A 17859-nucleotide genomic window follows, 5' to 3' on the forward strand; every position below is an offset into this window, starting at 1 on the left:
GTAGGGATGGCAGTGACATAGGTGATGTGATGGTTAATTTTATGTGTTAACATGACCGGGTCACCAGATGCCCAGATATCTGGCTAAACATCCTATCTGGTGTATCTGCAAGGGTTTTATAGAACAGACTCACATTTGAATTGGTGGACTGAGTAAAGCAAATCGCCCTTTCCAAGGTGAGTGGGCGGCCATCATCCAATCTACAAGCCTGAACAGAACAAAAAAGTTGAAGGAAGGTTGAATTGAATTCTCTCTACCTGACTGCTTGAGCTGAAACACCGGTCTTGTCCTGCCCATGAATTGAGACTTACAGGACCAGCTTTCCTGGGTCTCCAGCTTGCAAATAACAGATTGTGGGACTTAACCTCCATAATCAAATAAGGCAACTCTTTATTTATTTATTTATTTATTTATTGAGATGGAGTTTTGCTCTTGTTGCCCGGGCTAGAAGTGCAGTGGCACAATCTTGGCTCATTACAACCTCCACCTCCCAGGTTAGAGATTCTCCTGCCTCAGCCTCCTGAGTAGTGGGATTACAGGCATGTACCACCATGCTCAGCTAATTTTTTGTATTTTTAGTAGAGATGGGGTTTTGCCATGTTGGACAGGCTGGTTTCAAACTCCTGACCTCAAGTGATCCACCTGCCTCAGCCTTCCAAAGTGCTTGAATTACAGGCATGAGCCACCATGCCCGGCCAAGGCAACTCCTTATGACCATTCTCATTTTTTATCTATTAATATATATATATCTACATGTAGACATAGTAATACAGATATCTCCTACTGGTTCCATTTCTCTGGAGAACCCTGAATAATACAGGTAGTAATAGTAATCATATTTACTGTTTAATAAGCTCCTTCCTAATAAAGACACATTTAGAAAGAATATGTTCAAAAAATTAATTGTATGCCTTGGTAGAAAGAAGACAAATCTTCCCTCCTAACATGTTCAAGACAAAATGCAAGGGTTTAAAAAATAGTCATTGCCTTTAAGAGCCTGATTTAAAGGAAACTAATAATCAGAAGGGACCTTAGACGTCTTTTAGTTCTTCCCTATTCATCCTCTGGAATCTGTGTGCAGCATCTGAAATCACTGACAAGCCTCTTCTTTTGGAAACTGTTGCCACTTATGTATCTACGCCATCGAATCTTACAATTTTTTATTTCCCCAAGTTACTGAGTGACAGGTATAGCCATGTATTTAAAATACAGTATCATGCATAGCTATACATTTGAAATATTTTAAACCCATGTATCCAAAAGGCTTACAGTCTAACAGGATAGACACATAGGTAAATTAATAACTACTATGTTTTAAAAGGGGATATGTTCAGATGAGGTGTCATCAAAAATCAGCCTGAGGCAGAGGAATAAGCCAGGCCTCCAAGCAGATGAAAGTGATGTTTCAGGGAGCAGCTGGTACCAAAGGCAAGGGGGAGTGAGAAGAACCTGACATATTCAATATACTGTATTCATTAATTCTGCCAACAAGTATTTATTGAACATGTAATATGTACTAGGCACTTAACTGAGAGCTGGGTATTCATTAAATGGTATGTAAAAACAGGCATAAACTCCTTTCCTTTACTGAGAGCAGCAGACAGACATTAACCAAATAATCACACTATTTCAGTACAACTATAAATTAAGAATGTGCACAGAAGAAAAGCAGATGGTTCCATGATGGTATGCAGACTTACCCTCTGGAGGGTAGGAGATGGTTTTGGAAGACTTCTCTGTAGGAAATAATTCTTAAGCTGGCATCTACAAGATGAGTGAATAGGAGTTATCTAAGTAAAAAGGAAAGAAATAGATTCAAGGAAGAGTATGACACACATAAAGAAAAAAGAAAAGGTAGGTAAGGAAAAGAACACAGAGCCTTGAAAGCTCCATTAAAAATTATAGGCCGAGGCGGGTAGATCATGAGGTCAGCAGATCGGGACCATCCTGGTCAACATGGTGAAACCCCGTCTCTACTAAAAATACAAAAAATTAGCTGGGCACGGTGGTGCGTGCCTGTAATCCCAGCTACTTGGGAGGCTGAGGCAGGAGAATTGCCTGAACCCAGGAGGCGGAGGTTGCGGTGAGCCAAGATCGCGCCATTGCACTCCAGCCTGGGTAACAAGAGCGAAACTCCGTCTCAAAAAAAAAAAAAAAAAAATTACAGTCTTTATCCTATAAGTTTGGTAAGCCACTTAAGAATTTACGTTGTATTTGTATCACAGATTTGCATTTAAAAGGCAAAAGATTGATTGATTCTGAAGAGAAACCAGAGTATCGGATGTGCATTTAAGATCACTTTGACTCCAGGTGCAGGATAATTGAAAAAGGTCAGGAATATATGTGGGTAGACTATAGTCTTGATAGTCTACTTACTCAGTCAACAGATATTTATTGGGTCTATTCACTAGCCGACAAATATTTACTGAGCACTTACTATGTGACAAGCACTGCTGGTGCATTGGAGATACAGAAACAAATTAAAGCCTCTGATCACATAAAATGTATACTCTATTAAAGGAGAACAGTCAACTGACAAATACTCAGAGTCTAGAAAGGCATGGAGTGGTAAGTGCTATGAAGGAAAACAAAGTAAACAAAGTAGTGTCAGAGAATGGCGAATGAGAAATACACACAGAATTACTGGAAATCTAGGCAACAAATGACGACAGCTTGGATTAACGTGGCAGCAATGAGAGAAGTGGGTGGACTGAAAAGTTATTTAAGAGGCAAAAAAATATCATCTGGTCTTGGAGATGGACTGGAAATGTGGGAGGATGAAGAACAGTGTCAAAGACAACTCCTAGATTAGCAGCTACATGCATGTCATTCCTTAAGAAGAGCACAGTGTGAGAAAAGTCTTCTAAAAGTTTTGAAGGACTCTAAAATGTCATGACTGAGAAGAAGAAAATGAATATGCATGGGGGGGAACAGCAGCAGGGAAGGTGAACATTAGTTTACCTTGAAGACTGAGTGAGAAGTGGGGAAATAAGACATCCAGACTAGGCAAGACTAGACAATTCCTAAGGAAATTATTTAAGGGAAAAGACGGGAGATAAGGTAATAGGTGGAGGGAGATATGGTAGTCAGGGTAACAGCTAGAGGTCAATAGAAGACTGGAATCTATGTAAGGTTTTATGTTACTTTCCTTTTGGTTTTCGGATTAGGGAGACACATGTTCAAAAGGGCATATCAGGAGGGTAGAACTACAAATATAGAGGACAGAAGGGTCTGTTCTAAGGCAGAGGGGATACAGATACTAGAAAGATCTAACATGTAGAGGCCATTCAGAAGGGAGGGACTCGATAACCTGGGTTTGAAGGGTGAGTAACAGGAAGGAACTTGGTATGATTCTTAGTTTCATGACTTAGGTGACTACATATACCACTCACAAGGTAAGGAACAATGTAGTAGAAAAGGCTGGGGCTTAAAGAGAAAAAAGGAGGAAAGGACTACCAGAAGGAAACAAAGATGAATTCAGCTTTACAAAATGAATTTACGGTTATGTTTGATAGCCAAGTGGAACTACACAATAGCAATTAGATACTGCAGAGCTCAAACTGAGATGACTGAACTCATTAACATACAGGTGATGTGCCATCACCCAGGAAAAGTCCATTAAAGAAGAAAAATGTATAAGGGAAGAACAGAATGAGATTCAGAACAGAGCCTTAGGGAGTCTTTAAGGTTTAACAAAGAATGTTTAAGAAATCCACATCCATTCAAATCCACTACTGTTTTCCTTCCTAACTTCTGATATTCCAAAGAAACATCTTACACTTTTGTATTTTTCAAAACTGACAAACATACAGAAAGTCAAAATAAATCTCTTAATATTGCCGCTATTGATTTCTATATTTAAGCAATATACATTATAATAAGTATTTAAAAAATTCTCAAAGGTACTCAATGTAATCGCTATAAAAAATAGTGAGTCAATATAAAACTGGTAGGATATGTCTTTAAGTATGTGGACATGTGGTGGTTTTGTCAAAGTTAGGGAATTATCTTTAGGGCTTAAAAAAAATGAAGGATAGGAGAAATCACTGTTTCACAGATCCTACAAGTTCAATAACTCTTCTGGCTATTCATTCAACAAGATACTGAGAATGAAGAGAGATATAAAACAGGCTTTGACCTTAAGGAGCTCTCGGCCTACATCATGGTACTTGGAACCAGGAGTTGGCAACTATGACCCACTGGCCAAATCTGGCCCTCTGCCTGTTTTTGTAAATAAGGTTGTACTGAAACACAGCCACACTCATTTGCTGAAACACTGTCTATGGCTGCTCTTGCACTAAAACAGTAAAGTTCAGTAGTTAAGGCAGACCACACCACCTGCCAACCCTAAAATACATATTATCCGGCCCATTACAGAAAAAAAGTTTGCCAATCCTTGATATAGAACAGAAATAAGCCCATAGAAAATATTGCCTCAAGGAGATATGGTTTCAGAGGTTTGGAACAGGTCTCATAGGGAAGGTAAGTAAGGTAAGGTAAATACAAGCAAAAGCTCACCAAAAACTAGAAAAAGAAGAAATACCATAGAGGCTGGATGCAATAACTCATGCCTGTAATCCCAACACTGAGGGAGGCTGAGGTGTGCAGATCACTTAAGTTCAGGAGTTTGAGACCAGCATGGGCAACATGGTGAAACCCTGTGTATTTCTATAAAAAATAAAAAAATTAGCCAAGCGTGGTGGCCCACACCTGTAGTCACAGCTACTTGGGAGGCTGAGGTAGGAGAACTGCTTGAGCCCCAGAGGCAGAGGTTTTAGTAAGCCGAGATCACACCACTGCATTCCAGCCTGGGCAACAGAATGAGACCTTGTCTCAGAAAAAAAAAAAAAAAGAAATGAAAGAAAGAAAAAGAAAAGAAATATCATACATAAAGGCACAGGGTTGGTAAACACTCTATTTGGCTGGGCATGGTGGCTCATGCCTGTAATCCCAGCACTTTGGGAGGCTGACGTGGGCGGATCATGAGGTCAGGAGTTCAAGACCAGCCTGGCCAACATGGTGAAACCCTGTCTCTACTAAAAATACAAAAATTAGTCAGGTGTGGTGGCACATGCCTATAATCCCAGCTACTCAGGAGGCTAAGGCAGGAGAATTGCTTGAACTTGGGAGGCAGAGGTTGCAGTGAGCTGAGATTGCACCACTGTACTCCAGCCTGGGTGACAGAGCAAGATTCCATCTTGGGGAAAAACAAAAAACCACTGTATATTAGAAAAACAAGAACAAGCATAGTCTACCAGGTATATGGGATATTTAAAGTGGTAAGTGAGAGGATGGCAGAGAATAACACTGGTAAAAACAGGTTACGCTTATATTGCTTTGTCAGAAGTTTAAACTTGATACTAGTAGCTGGGAGAATAACTTATCAAAAAATTTAAAATGCTAAGATTTATGAATAACAAGTTTTTTTAAAAAATTAGAATAGCTTTAATGTTATTCTTTTAATGTTTTTCTCACTGATTTGTATTCTGACATTTTTTTTGACAGAGATTATAAAACCTCAAATATAGAACTGCATATAATCCTGAGTATACAAATGGACATTACGCTATACATCTGAATGCTGTGTAATTCATCATGCTGTCACAGAAGGAAAAAAAATTTTTAGAAATTTAGGGCTGGACGCAGTGGCTCATGCTTGTAATCTAGCACTTTGGGAGGTGGAGGTGGGCGGATTGCTTGCAGTCAGGAGTTTGAGGCTGGCCTGGTCAACATGGTGAAACCCCGTCTCTACTAAAAATACAAAAAAAGGATTATAAATCGTTCTACTATAAGGACACATGCACATGAATGTTCACTGCAGCACTGTTTACAATAGCAAAGACCTGGAACCAACACAAATGCCCATCGATGAAAGACTGGACAGGGAAAATGTGGCACATGTACACCATGGAATACTATGCAGCCTTAAAAAACGATGAGTTTGTGTCCTTTGTAGGGACATGGATTAACGTGGAAACCATCATTCTCAGCAAACTGACACAAGAACAGAAAATGAAATACCACATGTTCTCACTCATAGGTGGGTGTTGAACAATGAGGACACATGGACACAGGGAGGGGAGCATGACACACTGGGGTCTGTCGGGGGTAAATAGGGGAAGGACAGTGGTGGGTGGGGAGTTGGGGAGAGATAGCATGGGGAGAAATGCCAGATATAGGTGATGGGGAGGAAGGGAGCAAATCATACTTTCATGTGTGTACCTATGCAACAACGTTGCATATTCTTCACATGTTCCCCAAAACCTAAAATGCAATAAAAAAGAAAAAATAATAATTAAAAAAATACAAAAATTAGCCAGGCATGGTGGCAGGTGCTTGTAATCCCAGCTACTTATGGGGCTGAGGCAGGAGAATCACTTAACCCCAGGAGGCGGATGTTGCAGTAAGCTGGGATCACGCCACTGAACTCCAGCTTGGGCGAGAGGGCGAGATTTCTCAGGGAAAAAAAAAAAAAAAGACTTAGAAATTTAGCTATGGGAATCAGGGAGCAGACAGGAGCTGCTCAGCAAAGGAAAGACACGATCCAAAATGGGTTTTAGAAAGCCTAACTCATGACAGGAAGGGAGGTTGGGCTAAAATATGAGCTACAATAGAGACAGTAGTCTAAAGCTGCTGACTAAGCAGTTTGAAAGGCAATGTTTATGGCAGAAGAGAGGAAGAAAACAGGTTCAGTATGTGTAAGAAGAGACTGAAAAGAATAAATAGAGATTTAATTGAATATATCCAAGAGTATGTTTTAGGTAGACAACTAAAAAGATGTACAAGCAGAAGATGAGATTTGGAAGTAGTGGTGGTTGAAATCATAGGAATGGGTAAAATTTATTCAGGGGCAGGTAATATACATGTGAAGGAAATTAAACAAAAAAGAGAAGACAGGAAAAACATTTACTAGATAAAGAATAGCTAGGAGAGAAACAGGAAAATAAGATAAAAGTGATGTTGCCGGGATCAAGTGCATAGTTTCAAGAAAAAGCTTATCGCACAAGAATAAAGGGTCAAGTTGTTCAGGTATATTAACAAGTTCTTCTGGTGACAAAGTTTGAGATACTGCAATGAGAGAGATAGCAACCACATGTTTACCCATAGAATGAAGTACCATGAGCTATTTGTGGTGGTTAAGGATAAGAACTCTGAATTCAGAGGGACCTGGGTTGTAAACCCAGCTCTGCTATCTTGGGAAAGGTCAACTTTCTAAGTTTCAGTTTTCAACCTATACTATATATAATAGTACTTACTTGCTTCACAGGACTGCAGGGAGGAGTAAGTGAGATCATGTAAAGTACTTAGAACAATGCCTGGCACATAGGGAGTAATGGAATGTTGACAGTTATTAAAATCATTTTTACTAGGAATGGAAAAGCAAATTACCGTAAACTATTGCCTGAAAACAACTTTGCTGCAGGAGCCAACGAGGCCAACAAATGTTACATATTGATAAGAATATAAAATCTTGTTATATCTTCCTACAAAACTATAGTTTAAATGGAATTATAAAGTAATATAGAAATAATTAAATACAACACAATAAAACTTAGTTGGATCTTCCATCTGAGAAAGAATACAAAGACCTGCCCAGAGAAACAGAACTGACCAGCAGATGGAGCCCTGTAGAAAGTGTTGGCAGATAAAACTCCAGTGAAGAATTAAGACTTATTAGGATGTCTACGTTTTATTCCTTAAAGATATTTAATTCTCTCTGCTTTAATTACCAAATAACTTTATTAGTAGTAAGGTTTCCGACATACCTCAACACTGATACTGATATTTTGACTGTTGAAACAGATATCCTAGAATATGTGATACTATAATTCCCTAGTATTTTATAAAGTTAGAAAGTGGTAATTCCGATTTTGAGATTGAATAGTAAAAAATGAGTGATCTGATTTTGAGATTTCCCAGGGGTGTGCCAATCTGCAAGGCTAAGAAACCAGGCTTTAGATCATAAAGCATCCCTGTGAAGTCCAGCTTAAATCAAGCTCAAACAGTTGAGGACACCCTTTTCTTCTGTGGTCACTACAAAGACATATAAGATCAAGTTTTTGTGACTACTCCTAAACTTTTTCACCCTTAGAAAAACTACTAGTTAACTATCCAGACCTATACTTGAAAGAAAATTGAAACTAACAGTAGATTTAAAAAAATAAAATAAAATAAGTGACAGTTTAACCTTACTGCACAAATAACTATATCCATCTGAGTCTACATGCTTACTGAAAGCTGCTGAAACAATATTAAAATTGCTGTTAAATAATAATAAACAAATTCAAGTAAGAGAACTGTCAAATCCTATGTTTATAGACTTAAAGTAATAGGATCAATATCATCATTATACGATTTTAGATGACAGTGTTCACAGCCTACAAACTAACTCTCACTGCTTCTACAGGACTGGTTCAAGGAGTTTTGCCCACAAACAGTAAAAATCTAACCACAGGCTGAGTATACTTAACTCCAAAACCCAAAATTTGAAATGCTCCAAAATTTGAAATGTTCTAAAATCTGAAACTTTTTGTGTGCCCACATGATACTCAAAGGAAATGCGAGATACGAATCCAGTATATAACGCAAACAAATATTCCAAAATCTAAAAAAAAAAACTCAATCCAAAACAAGTATTTCAGGTAAGAAATAATCAATCTACTTATGTTTTTATGGCACATCTACAAACAATTAACAGTCACGCTGATTCATGGATTTCCTCCTGCCACTTTCCTATGTTGCTAAGCTCATAAGCTGAGGGAGTAGAACCTACAATTTTAATGCTGTACTCTACAGAGACCACATGAAAAAAAAAAACAAAACTAAACTAAAATCCTACAGACACATGCAGTCCAAAGTCAAATACAAAGATTTTTGCTTACCCATTTCGAATGTAAGAAACCCCCACCCCCAACTTTCTTAGAGTTAGAATTTAATGTCTTGTAACATAACTACAATTAATAGTAAAAACAAAGACTCTGTGGTATCTAGTTCATGGACAACTCTACTGAAGCAGCTTGACCTTGTAAGTTGCATTCACACACAAAATTTAGAAATACTTAAATCCGATGATTCTGGTTGACAATATAAAACAGCTGTCATGTCCCATTCAACAGTAAGAACTCATAAATCAGGGAAATCAAATTATTAAACCAGACACAAAACTGCAAATCCTTGCCCTTCCATTCTGGGGATACTTATGTAAAACCTTAGCTACTTTGTATCAGAGAGGTAACATAATGCCTGATAAATGAGTAAGAATCGTATTATATTTTATAAGATCTCCACTACCAAAGATTCAAGTTATGATCACTTAGTTTCAGTTTATGTTGAACACTGTATTTATTACCCAATAATGTTGGTTAAATTGAACAGATTCTGAAAAATTAACAATCTGTTTCAGAAAGTGCAAAATAGTCTTATTCCTTACACAAACTGGCTTGGTTCAGATTTTCAATTCTAGGTTTGAATTCCTGAAGAATATTTAATAACAACAAAGCCAACTCCAAAGGAATTTGCTCTAATTTTTTCAGTATTTATGAAATAAAAAACACAAAAATGGAATTATGAAATTACTATTCTGTGGATGGTGCACATACAAAACCTAAGCACATCCCAGGTTTACTCAAGAGAAGTGAAGTTCAGAAGGACTGCCATTTACCTAATGTTACAGGACGTTGAAGTAGCAATCAGGACAAGGCATTCCTCTCGAAATTTCAAAAACTTAATATGAAAAAATTACACCCTGCAGTTATCAGCACCAAGAATCTGAATACCCACTGGAAACTCTGCAATTCAGCAAGTCTTTGTAGCTATCAAAGAGTTCATCAGTATCTGGAACCTTATTTTATTCCAGCATCCAAATGACTAGTACTTAAAATCAATCTGAGGCATTAATTCTGGAGCCAGATCCCATCTGTTCTATCAGGGATAAAGAGAGGGTGAGATACAGGAATATACCAGCTTTGGCATTAAACCCAAGTTCAGCGCAGGGTGTGTCCAGGTTGCCGCGGAGCCGGACCTACAGCCCATTAGCGCGAGGCTGCCCCTTGTTTCCTGGAGATGATGTCTCCCGTGACTCCTTCCCCGCGTGACAGGGCACCCTGGCGGGAGCGACACCCCGCCCCCTCTTCTACTCCTTTCCAAGGAGGCCCTGAGACCGGCACCCAGACTGGGCCTCCATGAGACCACCCATCTGACGTCTGTTAAGCAGTGAGTGTAGCAGGGCTCTCGGCCGCCACCTCCAGCCGCTGGGGGATAGTGAAAGGGATTCCCCGCCGGTGGCCGAATAGGAGGAGCCAAGGGGGCCGGGCCCCTCCCCCAGCGGGCTTACCCTCCGCCGCCGCCTACTCGCTGCAGCCGCCCCGCTTCCTTGCGGAGCAGCCCGAAGCACTGCGTCCAGCAGCAGTTCCCCATCGCATGCCGCCCAGGCGCCGTCGCTCCTCCTCCTCCTCCTGCTCAGTGCCCAAACCCAGGCTCGGCAGCCGCATCCGCGCGGCAAGAGCCGAAATGGGGTTCAGGGACCTAGGGCGGGCCGGCCGGAGCACGGCGGTGTCAGGGGCCGGGACGACGAAAGGGATAAGGCGTTAGGAACAAAGGCAGTGTTTACTCCAGCGGCCACCAAGCCACCGCCGCGCGAGGGAGGAGCACCGGGCTGAAGGCTCTGGACTCCCTCGCCGGCCGCATGGCCCCTCTAGTCTCAGCCCTGATCCCAGCACGAGTGACCGCCTCCAGCTGCCGAAGGAGGCCAGTCCCCGCGAGCCAAGCACCCTGGCCCCGCCCCGCAGCGCTCCCAGGCCCACGCTCGCCGCCGACGCTACCACACCCCCGGCCTCTCCCGCGCCCCAATTGGGCACGCTGCCTCGGGGTCCCGCCTCCTCCGGCGACCGGTCTTAAGTCACTTCCGCTCGCTTCTGGTTCAGCTGCCTCTGCCTGCGAGACGGCTTAGTTCTCGCTTGCGGGTGTTCGTTTTTTGTTGGACCTTGACCTGACTAGGAAATTTCCTTCTCTCGTTGCAGTTTCGGGTACCTTCGTCCCGAACACGCTGGGCGTGGCATGGTTAAGGCTCAGCCTTGGAACTTTGCTTCAAAGGCGTGTGAGGGGCTAGAGCCCCAGGCCTGAAGTCATGAAGTCCTGAGTGAGAAGGGGCGTTTCTCTGCACGGTGTACTTAGTTTTTGTTAATGTTGCATCATAAGTGGCAAACAGTGTCAGGGACTGACTGGGGTTACTTTGAATGCACCGAGATGTTTTCTGGTCTCTGGTTTGCGTCTCAATCTCCATCCATACTGTCAGTGTTGTAGGGAAGCTTAATGGTGCACTGTTGGCCTTATTTTGTTTTGTTTAAAATCAAATCCTCAAGTAATTTTGAGTCGGGTAGTTGGGGTTCAGAGGAAATTGGCAAGAGGGCTGGGGTGTTTCGGGTCACCAGCCTTGTCATTCCAAGCATGCTGCCAGAACTGCTATAGATGGAAAGAGAAAGCTGCTCTGATGTGTCCTGTCTATAGCCCTCTCCTCAAGTGCTGCTGTATAACTCGGGTCTTGGCAACAAATGGCCTCACAACAGATATTAGATGTGGCTTAGAAGACACCTAGTCCAGTGAATAGGAGGATGCTCTCATGGACTGGACACATCAAGTTTTTAGCCTGTTTAATTAAACCTAGAAAAATTGTCACATTTTAGAAAATTTTTATTGATGATAAAATCTTCTCTGAACTATCATTTTCTTGCTTCTTTGAATACCTATCTGGTTTCAATCTTAGCACTGCTACTTAACTAATTTTAATTTTATTTGGGTTTTAGTTGTGTTTTTTTTTTTTTTGTAATCAGATGCATAGGATAACATTTGGCCCAATGGTCTTTGAGTGAATATTAGAATGACCGAATGGCTTCCTTAATAATGATTGCATTTTCTTTTGACCTTTCAATGTGCTATTAAGCAGAATTAGCAGGGAAAAAAACCTGTAACTGGAATGGATGTTTGAGAGGCAGATAAACTTTGTTTCATTGTTGAGAAAGAGTAGTCTTTGAGGAATTAAATGATTTTCTCATTTAATTATATTATATATTTAAAGTATAATATGAAGAAAACTCAGGCCTATGCTTTCTGCAGTGGTACAGTACTGCTTCCTCAACTCTTACATTTGGGCATGGGTATAAAATCAGTAACCACCATAGTCACGTGTATTTCGATAAGGTTTATACATTTAATTCATCTTTACTAGAGAGTTCATTTAGAGTTGGGTGTGGTGGCATGTAACTGTAGTCCCAGCTACTCATAAGTCAGAGGTGGGAGAATTGTTTGAGCCCAGGAGTTTGAGTTCAGCCTGGAGAATAGCAAGACCCCATCATTTCAAAAAGTTCATTTATATGACAGTTGGCCAGGCAGAATGTTTAACTTATCAGTAAGAGACACAAACAGATTATCTACAGTGGGACCAGGCACAGTGACTCATGCCTGTAATCCCAGAAGTTTCGGAGGCCAAGGTGGGCAGATGGTTTGAGTCCAGGAGTTCAAGACCAGCCTGGGCAACATGGAAGGACCTTGTCTCTACAAAAAATAGTTGGGTGTGGTGATATGTACCTGTATTCCCAGCTACTCAGGAGGCTGAGGTGGGAGAATTGCTTTAGCTCAGCAAGTCGAGGTTGCAATGAGCCGAGATCTAACCACTGCACTCCAGCCTGGGTAACAAGCCAGACCCTGTCTCAAAAAAAGAAAGATTATCTAAAATGATTACTGCTTACTGTCAGCTTGCTAGAGACATCCCACCTGCCCACAGGTAGCAGAACTTCTCACCTTTTTCCCCATCTCTTTCAAAATACTCTTCTCTTGGGTACTAGGCTTAATATCTGGGTGACGAAATAATCTGCACAACAAATCCCGATGACATGAGTTTATATAACAAACCTGCACATGTATCCCTTAACCTAAAATACAAGTTAAAAAAAAAAAACCCACAATGTTATCTTTTCTCAAGTATTTAATTCTGAAGTTGAAGGGAAAGGTTTTTTTCTCATAGGTGCTCTGGAGTCCATCAGGATGCAGCATGTACCCCCAATTGTCTTCTGGATTATGTGGCTCCAAATCTGAATTTCTCCTCTCTTCAGAACTTCTCTATTGACTATTAATCATGTTTTGTCATTTTGAGATCATTTGCTACTATTATGTTTGGTGTGGAGGTTATATGGTCCCTTCATGGGGAAGAATTCTGTGTTCTCTATTATGACATTATTCCAAATATGGACGCAAAGTCATACTTTTAACTCACTGAGCATTACCAAAATTTACACAGAGTACTAAATATGACCACTATAAAATGGAGATAATGAGATAACAAAATTTGCCTTTGTTGTTAGGATAAAGGATTAAGCACTAAACACAATTTGCCTTTGTTGATAGGATAAATGATTAAGCACTATCAAGTACTTAGTATAATATATTGTAATTTCTGTAATGTATGACATAGACTATACTATATCTAAAATACCATAAATATGTTAGCTGTTATTATCCACAGACTTAAGGAAATTTTCATCAATATTATACTTTCCTTTGTAGCTGCATTCCTGTCATTCAATACAAAATGCTAGTCTTTTAAAATTTCTATCTCTTAAACATGTCCTCAGGCACACTCCACACCACTACCTGAAGTCAGGCTCCAAGAAAATGTGACATAGATGGAGGAAAAGTTCCCCAACTCTTAGGCCTTGTCTGTCTCATGATCTGCCTCTTTCCCAGATAATTATAAGTGAGAATATCCTCTGACTTAAAGGGGAGACCTCACTTCCTACCAATTAGTACTGTATTGTCCTGGGAACCCAAATGGAATAATTTCATCTTAATATGACAAGCTAATATCACTATTGTTCCTAAAGCCTTATTTATTTAGTCTTAAATAATATCATATGAAAGACCAATAGGTCGGTTCCGGTTTAAATTGAACCAGCCCTGGCATTGCCTAATTCATTTGTACGTATTTCCTTCCATTATGAGCGAGAATTGAGGTACACCAAGTCTAGCTTCAGCTCCTACACACCCAACAATGGCTTGAACAAGAGCACATTTCCATAAAAATAAATAGCATTTTACAGCTTAAATTCATAGTTAATGAACAAACATTTCTCCAAAAAACAAGTCCAAGAGAACTAACACTTCATATAATGCAAACAACTTTTTACACTATCATGCAGAATATTTTGGCTCTTTAAAATCACTTCTCTCAAGTGTATTTCTTATGATGCTCTTTTACTTTATATTTGCATAACTAAATAGTTAAGTAGATCATTTCAGTAGTTTTCCAAGAAAAAAGGCACAAAAAGATGGGCTTAAAGATAAAAGAGAAAGTTATTTAACTATTGGCTCAGTCACCAGCAAACTCATTTTTACTGGCCTTTGGATGTATGTGAGATGAATTTCAGTAGTCAGTAACACTGAGTACAATGCACACTAAGTAATTTGCTTCCTTCTTTGATCACCCAACATATGCATTTCACAAAGAGATGGATGAGGGATAAATAGTAAAAGTTACGTGATTAATATGGAGTCCTTCCTCTAGGCGGAGTTTGTTCCAGATCTCTCTTGCCTAGCTGGCAACCACACTAGTAATTCAAACAAGGGAAATTTAATGTAAGGAATCATTAAGTAGGTCAGTGGTGGTTAATGCTAGAAGGAAAATCTAAATCAAACAGATGTAGCTCCTGCAGGGAGCCGCAACTACCACTGGAATTGAAAAAAAGTGATTAAAAAAGGAATAAAGGAATTTAGAAAGTTAGAGGAAGGCCCTACAAGGTAGACATTCAAGTTTCTGAGAAGAGGTATGGATGCTTTAGAAACATGCTGCCTGCCACTATGGTAAGGGAGAGCATAATGGAAGATGCCTACCCATGAATGCCCTGTGAAGGCTAGGAAGCACTAGCACTGAAGCAGGAGGGCTTACGGCCACTGTGATTAAACACTGCCAGGATTCCTTCCTGCTGATCCACTTGCCACTATATAAAGAGAACAGAGGAAACGAATGCTACTTATTTTACCCTTGCAATGTCCTTGCTGCACTCTGTATTGGGATAGCGTAGCACAGAGTCAGCCAATGAACAAGAAAGGTTGTCCTTAGAGTCCAGTTCTAGAATCAAAAATCAGGCAAAGAGGATAGATAATAACTGGCACACGTTTTAACATCCACCCTGGGACAAGAGACAAAGCCTTGGACCCACATAAGGGGAGCCTGAGAAGCCTGCCTAAAACCAGAACGCTTAAAAGATCTCTCTTGGGACAAAAGCTGCCTAGTCCATTGGGAGATGAAAACAGAAATTTGTTACTACTTAATTTTTTTAAAATTTCAATAGCTTTGGCTGGGAGGATGTTTGTTAATATGGGTGTGATCTGAGTTGGAAAAAAGCCTGTCTGCTTCCTAAAGAGTTGGAATTTACATTAACCTTAGGGTCTTAGAAGCCCAGGCCAGAAATTAACCTAAAAAGTGGTTTGGGGCCAGCCATGGTGGTTCATGCCTGTAATCGCAGAACTTTGCGAGGCTGAGGTGAGTGAATCACTCAACGTCAGAAGTTCAAGACCAGCCTCGCCAATGTGATGAAACCCCATTTCTATTGAAAATACAGAATTTGGCCAGGTGTGGTGTTGGGCGCCTGTAATCCCAGCTACTCAGAGGCAGAAGAATGGCTTGAACTCAGGAGGCAGAGCTGAGATCATGCCATTGCACTCCAGCCTGGGCACAGAGTGAAACTCTGTCTCAAAAAATAGAAAGAAGAAACAAAGTGGTTTGGGACACCAATGTCCTTGAGATTTTTTTGTAAGGCAAAAACAAAGTTACTGTGGGTAGACATACCTTTTATCTAGGTTGCATAGGATTCCCATAGATATGAAGCCACACTGAAAATGAGCCTGCAATCACATGTTACAAACAAAATGCCTTGACTGAGTATTGGCAGACATTAAGGAAGAGCAGAAAAAAAAAACCTCATTAAATTTATAAAATAAATATAGCAAAGGAATCAGACACTATAAAATAAGCATGTTTACAATAATTAATGCCATAAAAAGGCAAGGAAATACAAGAGCTATTAAAATGAAACAGGACTAATAACAATGAAAAATAAAGACACTGAAATTAAATAATTAATGGAGACATTTCTGCTAATTTCTAATATGTAGAAGGATGTGAAAGACACATGACAACAACAATAAAAAACCCTAACAAAACTAAACATTTTTTCTATGATATTAGTAAGGAAGGAGCAATAAACTGAAGAAAGTCCTGATGAAAAGCAAATTACAAGGTGGTCACCTTAAACCAACCACACAAATAATTACCTTAAGTGTAAATGGACCAAGCACACTAATTAAAAGGTAAGATTTTTCCTTCAGACAGGATAAAAAGAGACCAACTATATGTTGTTTACAAGAGATTCACTCTTAATACAAAGACACAGATATGTTAAAAGAAAGGAAGGAAAAATATATAACCATATAAACACTAATCATAATCATAGAGCAGGTATAATTTATTAATATCACACAAATTAAATATCAGTATAAACAGCATTACCAGTGATAAAGAGGGATGTTTTATTATGATAAGAAGGTGCACTGATCAAGAAGCCATAACAATTCTGAATGTCTGTGGAGCTAATATTTGACTGAGAATCTAGCTGCCATGCTGGAGAGCCTTCATGGAGGAGAATGAAGTGTTAGCCGACAGCTCCAGCTGAGCACCCAGCTGGCAGCTAGGACAAACTACGGGAAGTCATTTAAGCCTTCTAGTGTCCAAATTTTAGCTGGTACCGTATGAGGCAGAAGAATCTTGTCACTCAACAGGATTGTAAGAAGTAATAAATTGTTGTTTTAAGTCACTTTTTGGGGTGGTTTGTTATGCAGCAATAGATAATGGAAATAAAACTTAAATCTGAATTAGCAATAAAAGTATGTTATTTAATGATACAAAAGTCATAGCTGAAGGAGTCAGAAAAAAAATTAAATTGGTTGCCTCTTTGATACATTAAACTATTTGCGTGTATTACCTTAATACAAATAAAATTTTTTAAGACAAAAAAGAGAACTTATGTGCTAATAAAAAAGCCTGAGGGGGGTGAAGGAAGATGGCATTCTAGGAGCAGCTCAGGATTGCAGCTACCAGTGAAAGCGCAGAGGGAGAGTGGACGCCGTATTTCCAGACAGATATTTATTGCACACACCAGGAGATTCCCAGGTGGAAAAGCCCCACGGGTCGCCAGAGAGGCTGTTTTGGCCGGTGTGGCTGTTTCGGCTGGCACAGCTATTTTGGCCAGCGCAGCTGTTTCGGCTGGTGCCACAGAACAGCAGCTCTCCATACAAAATACACTGCTCTGGTTGCCCTGTTAAACTGGCAATTCAAGATCCGGGAAGGTAGATTAGCCCATTCATCTGATTAAACGAGACTAAAACATAAAGCAGGCCAGGATATTCCTGGGCAGCCACGTTGTTTCAGCTGGCACAATGGGTTGCTGCACGGGAAATCACACAGATCCTGGCACCCTTTCAGCAGGCGACTGGAACATCTGGGAGAGAGTCAACTGTTCAACTTGAAAAAAAAGAGCTCTGAGGCAGGGAGCCAGGTGATCAGGCTCGGCAGGTCCCAAACCCACAAAAACAAACAGCAATCGGAAATGCTTAGGGTTGAGAGTTTCACGGCAAGTGCAGCTAAAACCATGATGACCCAGCTATGTAGGGGAGGGGCATCCGCCATTACCAAGGCACTCCACCCCTACAAAGGTAGTCTGCCATTGCTGTTGCAGCCTGCCGTTGCTGAGGCAACCTGCCATAACAGAGAGAGTCCACCATTATAGAGGTGGGCCAACATTGCTGTGGCAG

General features: G+C 40.3%; 1 protein-coding gene across 2 annotated transcripts in view; it reads right to left on the reverse strand.

Annotated features, from left to right (window-relative positions):
• Nucleotides 1-10736, reverse strand: part of AP1AR (adaptor related protein complex 1 associated regulatory protein) — a 38723-nt gene extending 27987 nt beyond the window's left edge. For both annotated transcript variants that reach the window (XM_008992838.5, XM_002745463.7), the window contains exon 1: nucleotides 10334-10736. In XM_008992838.5, coding sequence (XP_008991086.1) covers nucleotides 10334-10416 — 83 coding nt within the window. In that variant the 5' untranslated portion in view covers nucleotides 10417-10736. The remainder of the gene's footprint in view (nucleotides 1-10333) is intronic.
• Between the last annotated feature and the right edge of the window lie 7123 nt (nucleotides 10737-17859).

This window comes from Callithrix jacchus, chromosome 3 (genome assembly GCF_049354715.1).
Source record: "Callithrix jacchus isolate 240 chromosome 3, calJac240_pri, whole genome shotgun sequence".
NCBI classification, from domain to species: Eukaryota; Metazoa; Chordata; class Mammalia; order Primates; family Cebidae; genus Callithrix; species Callithrix jacchus.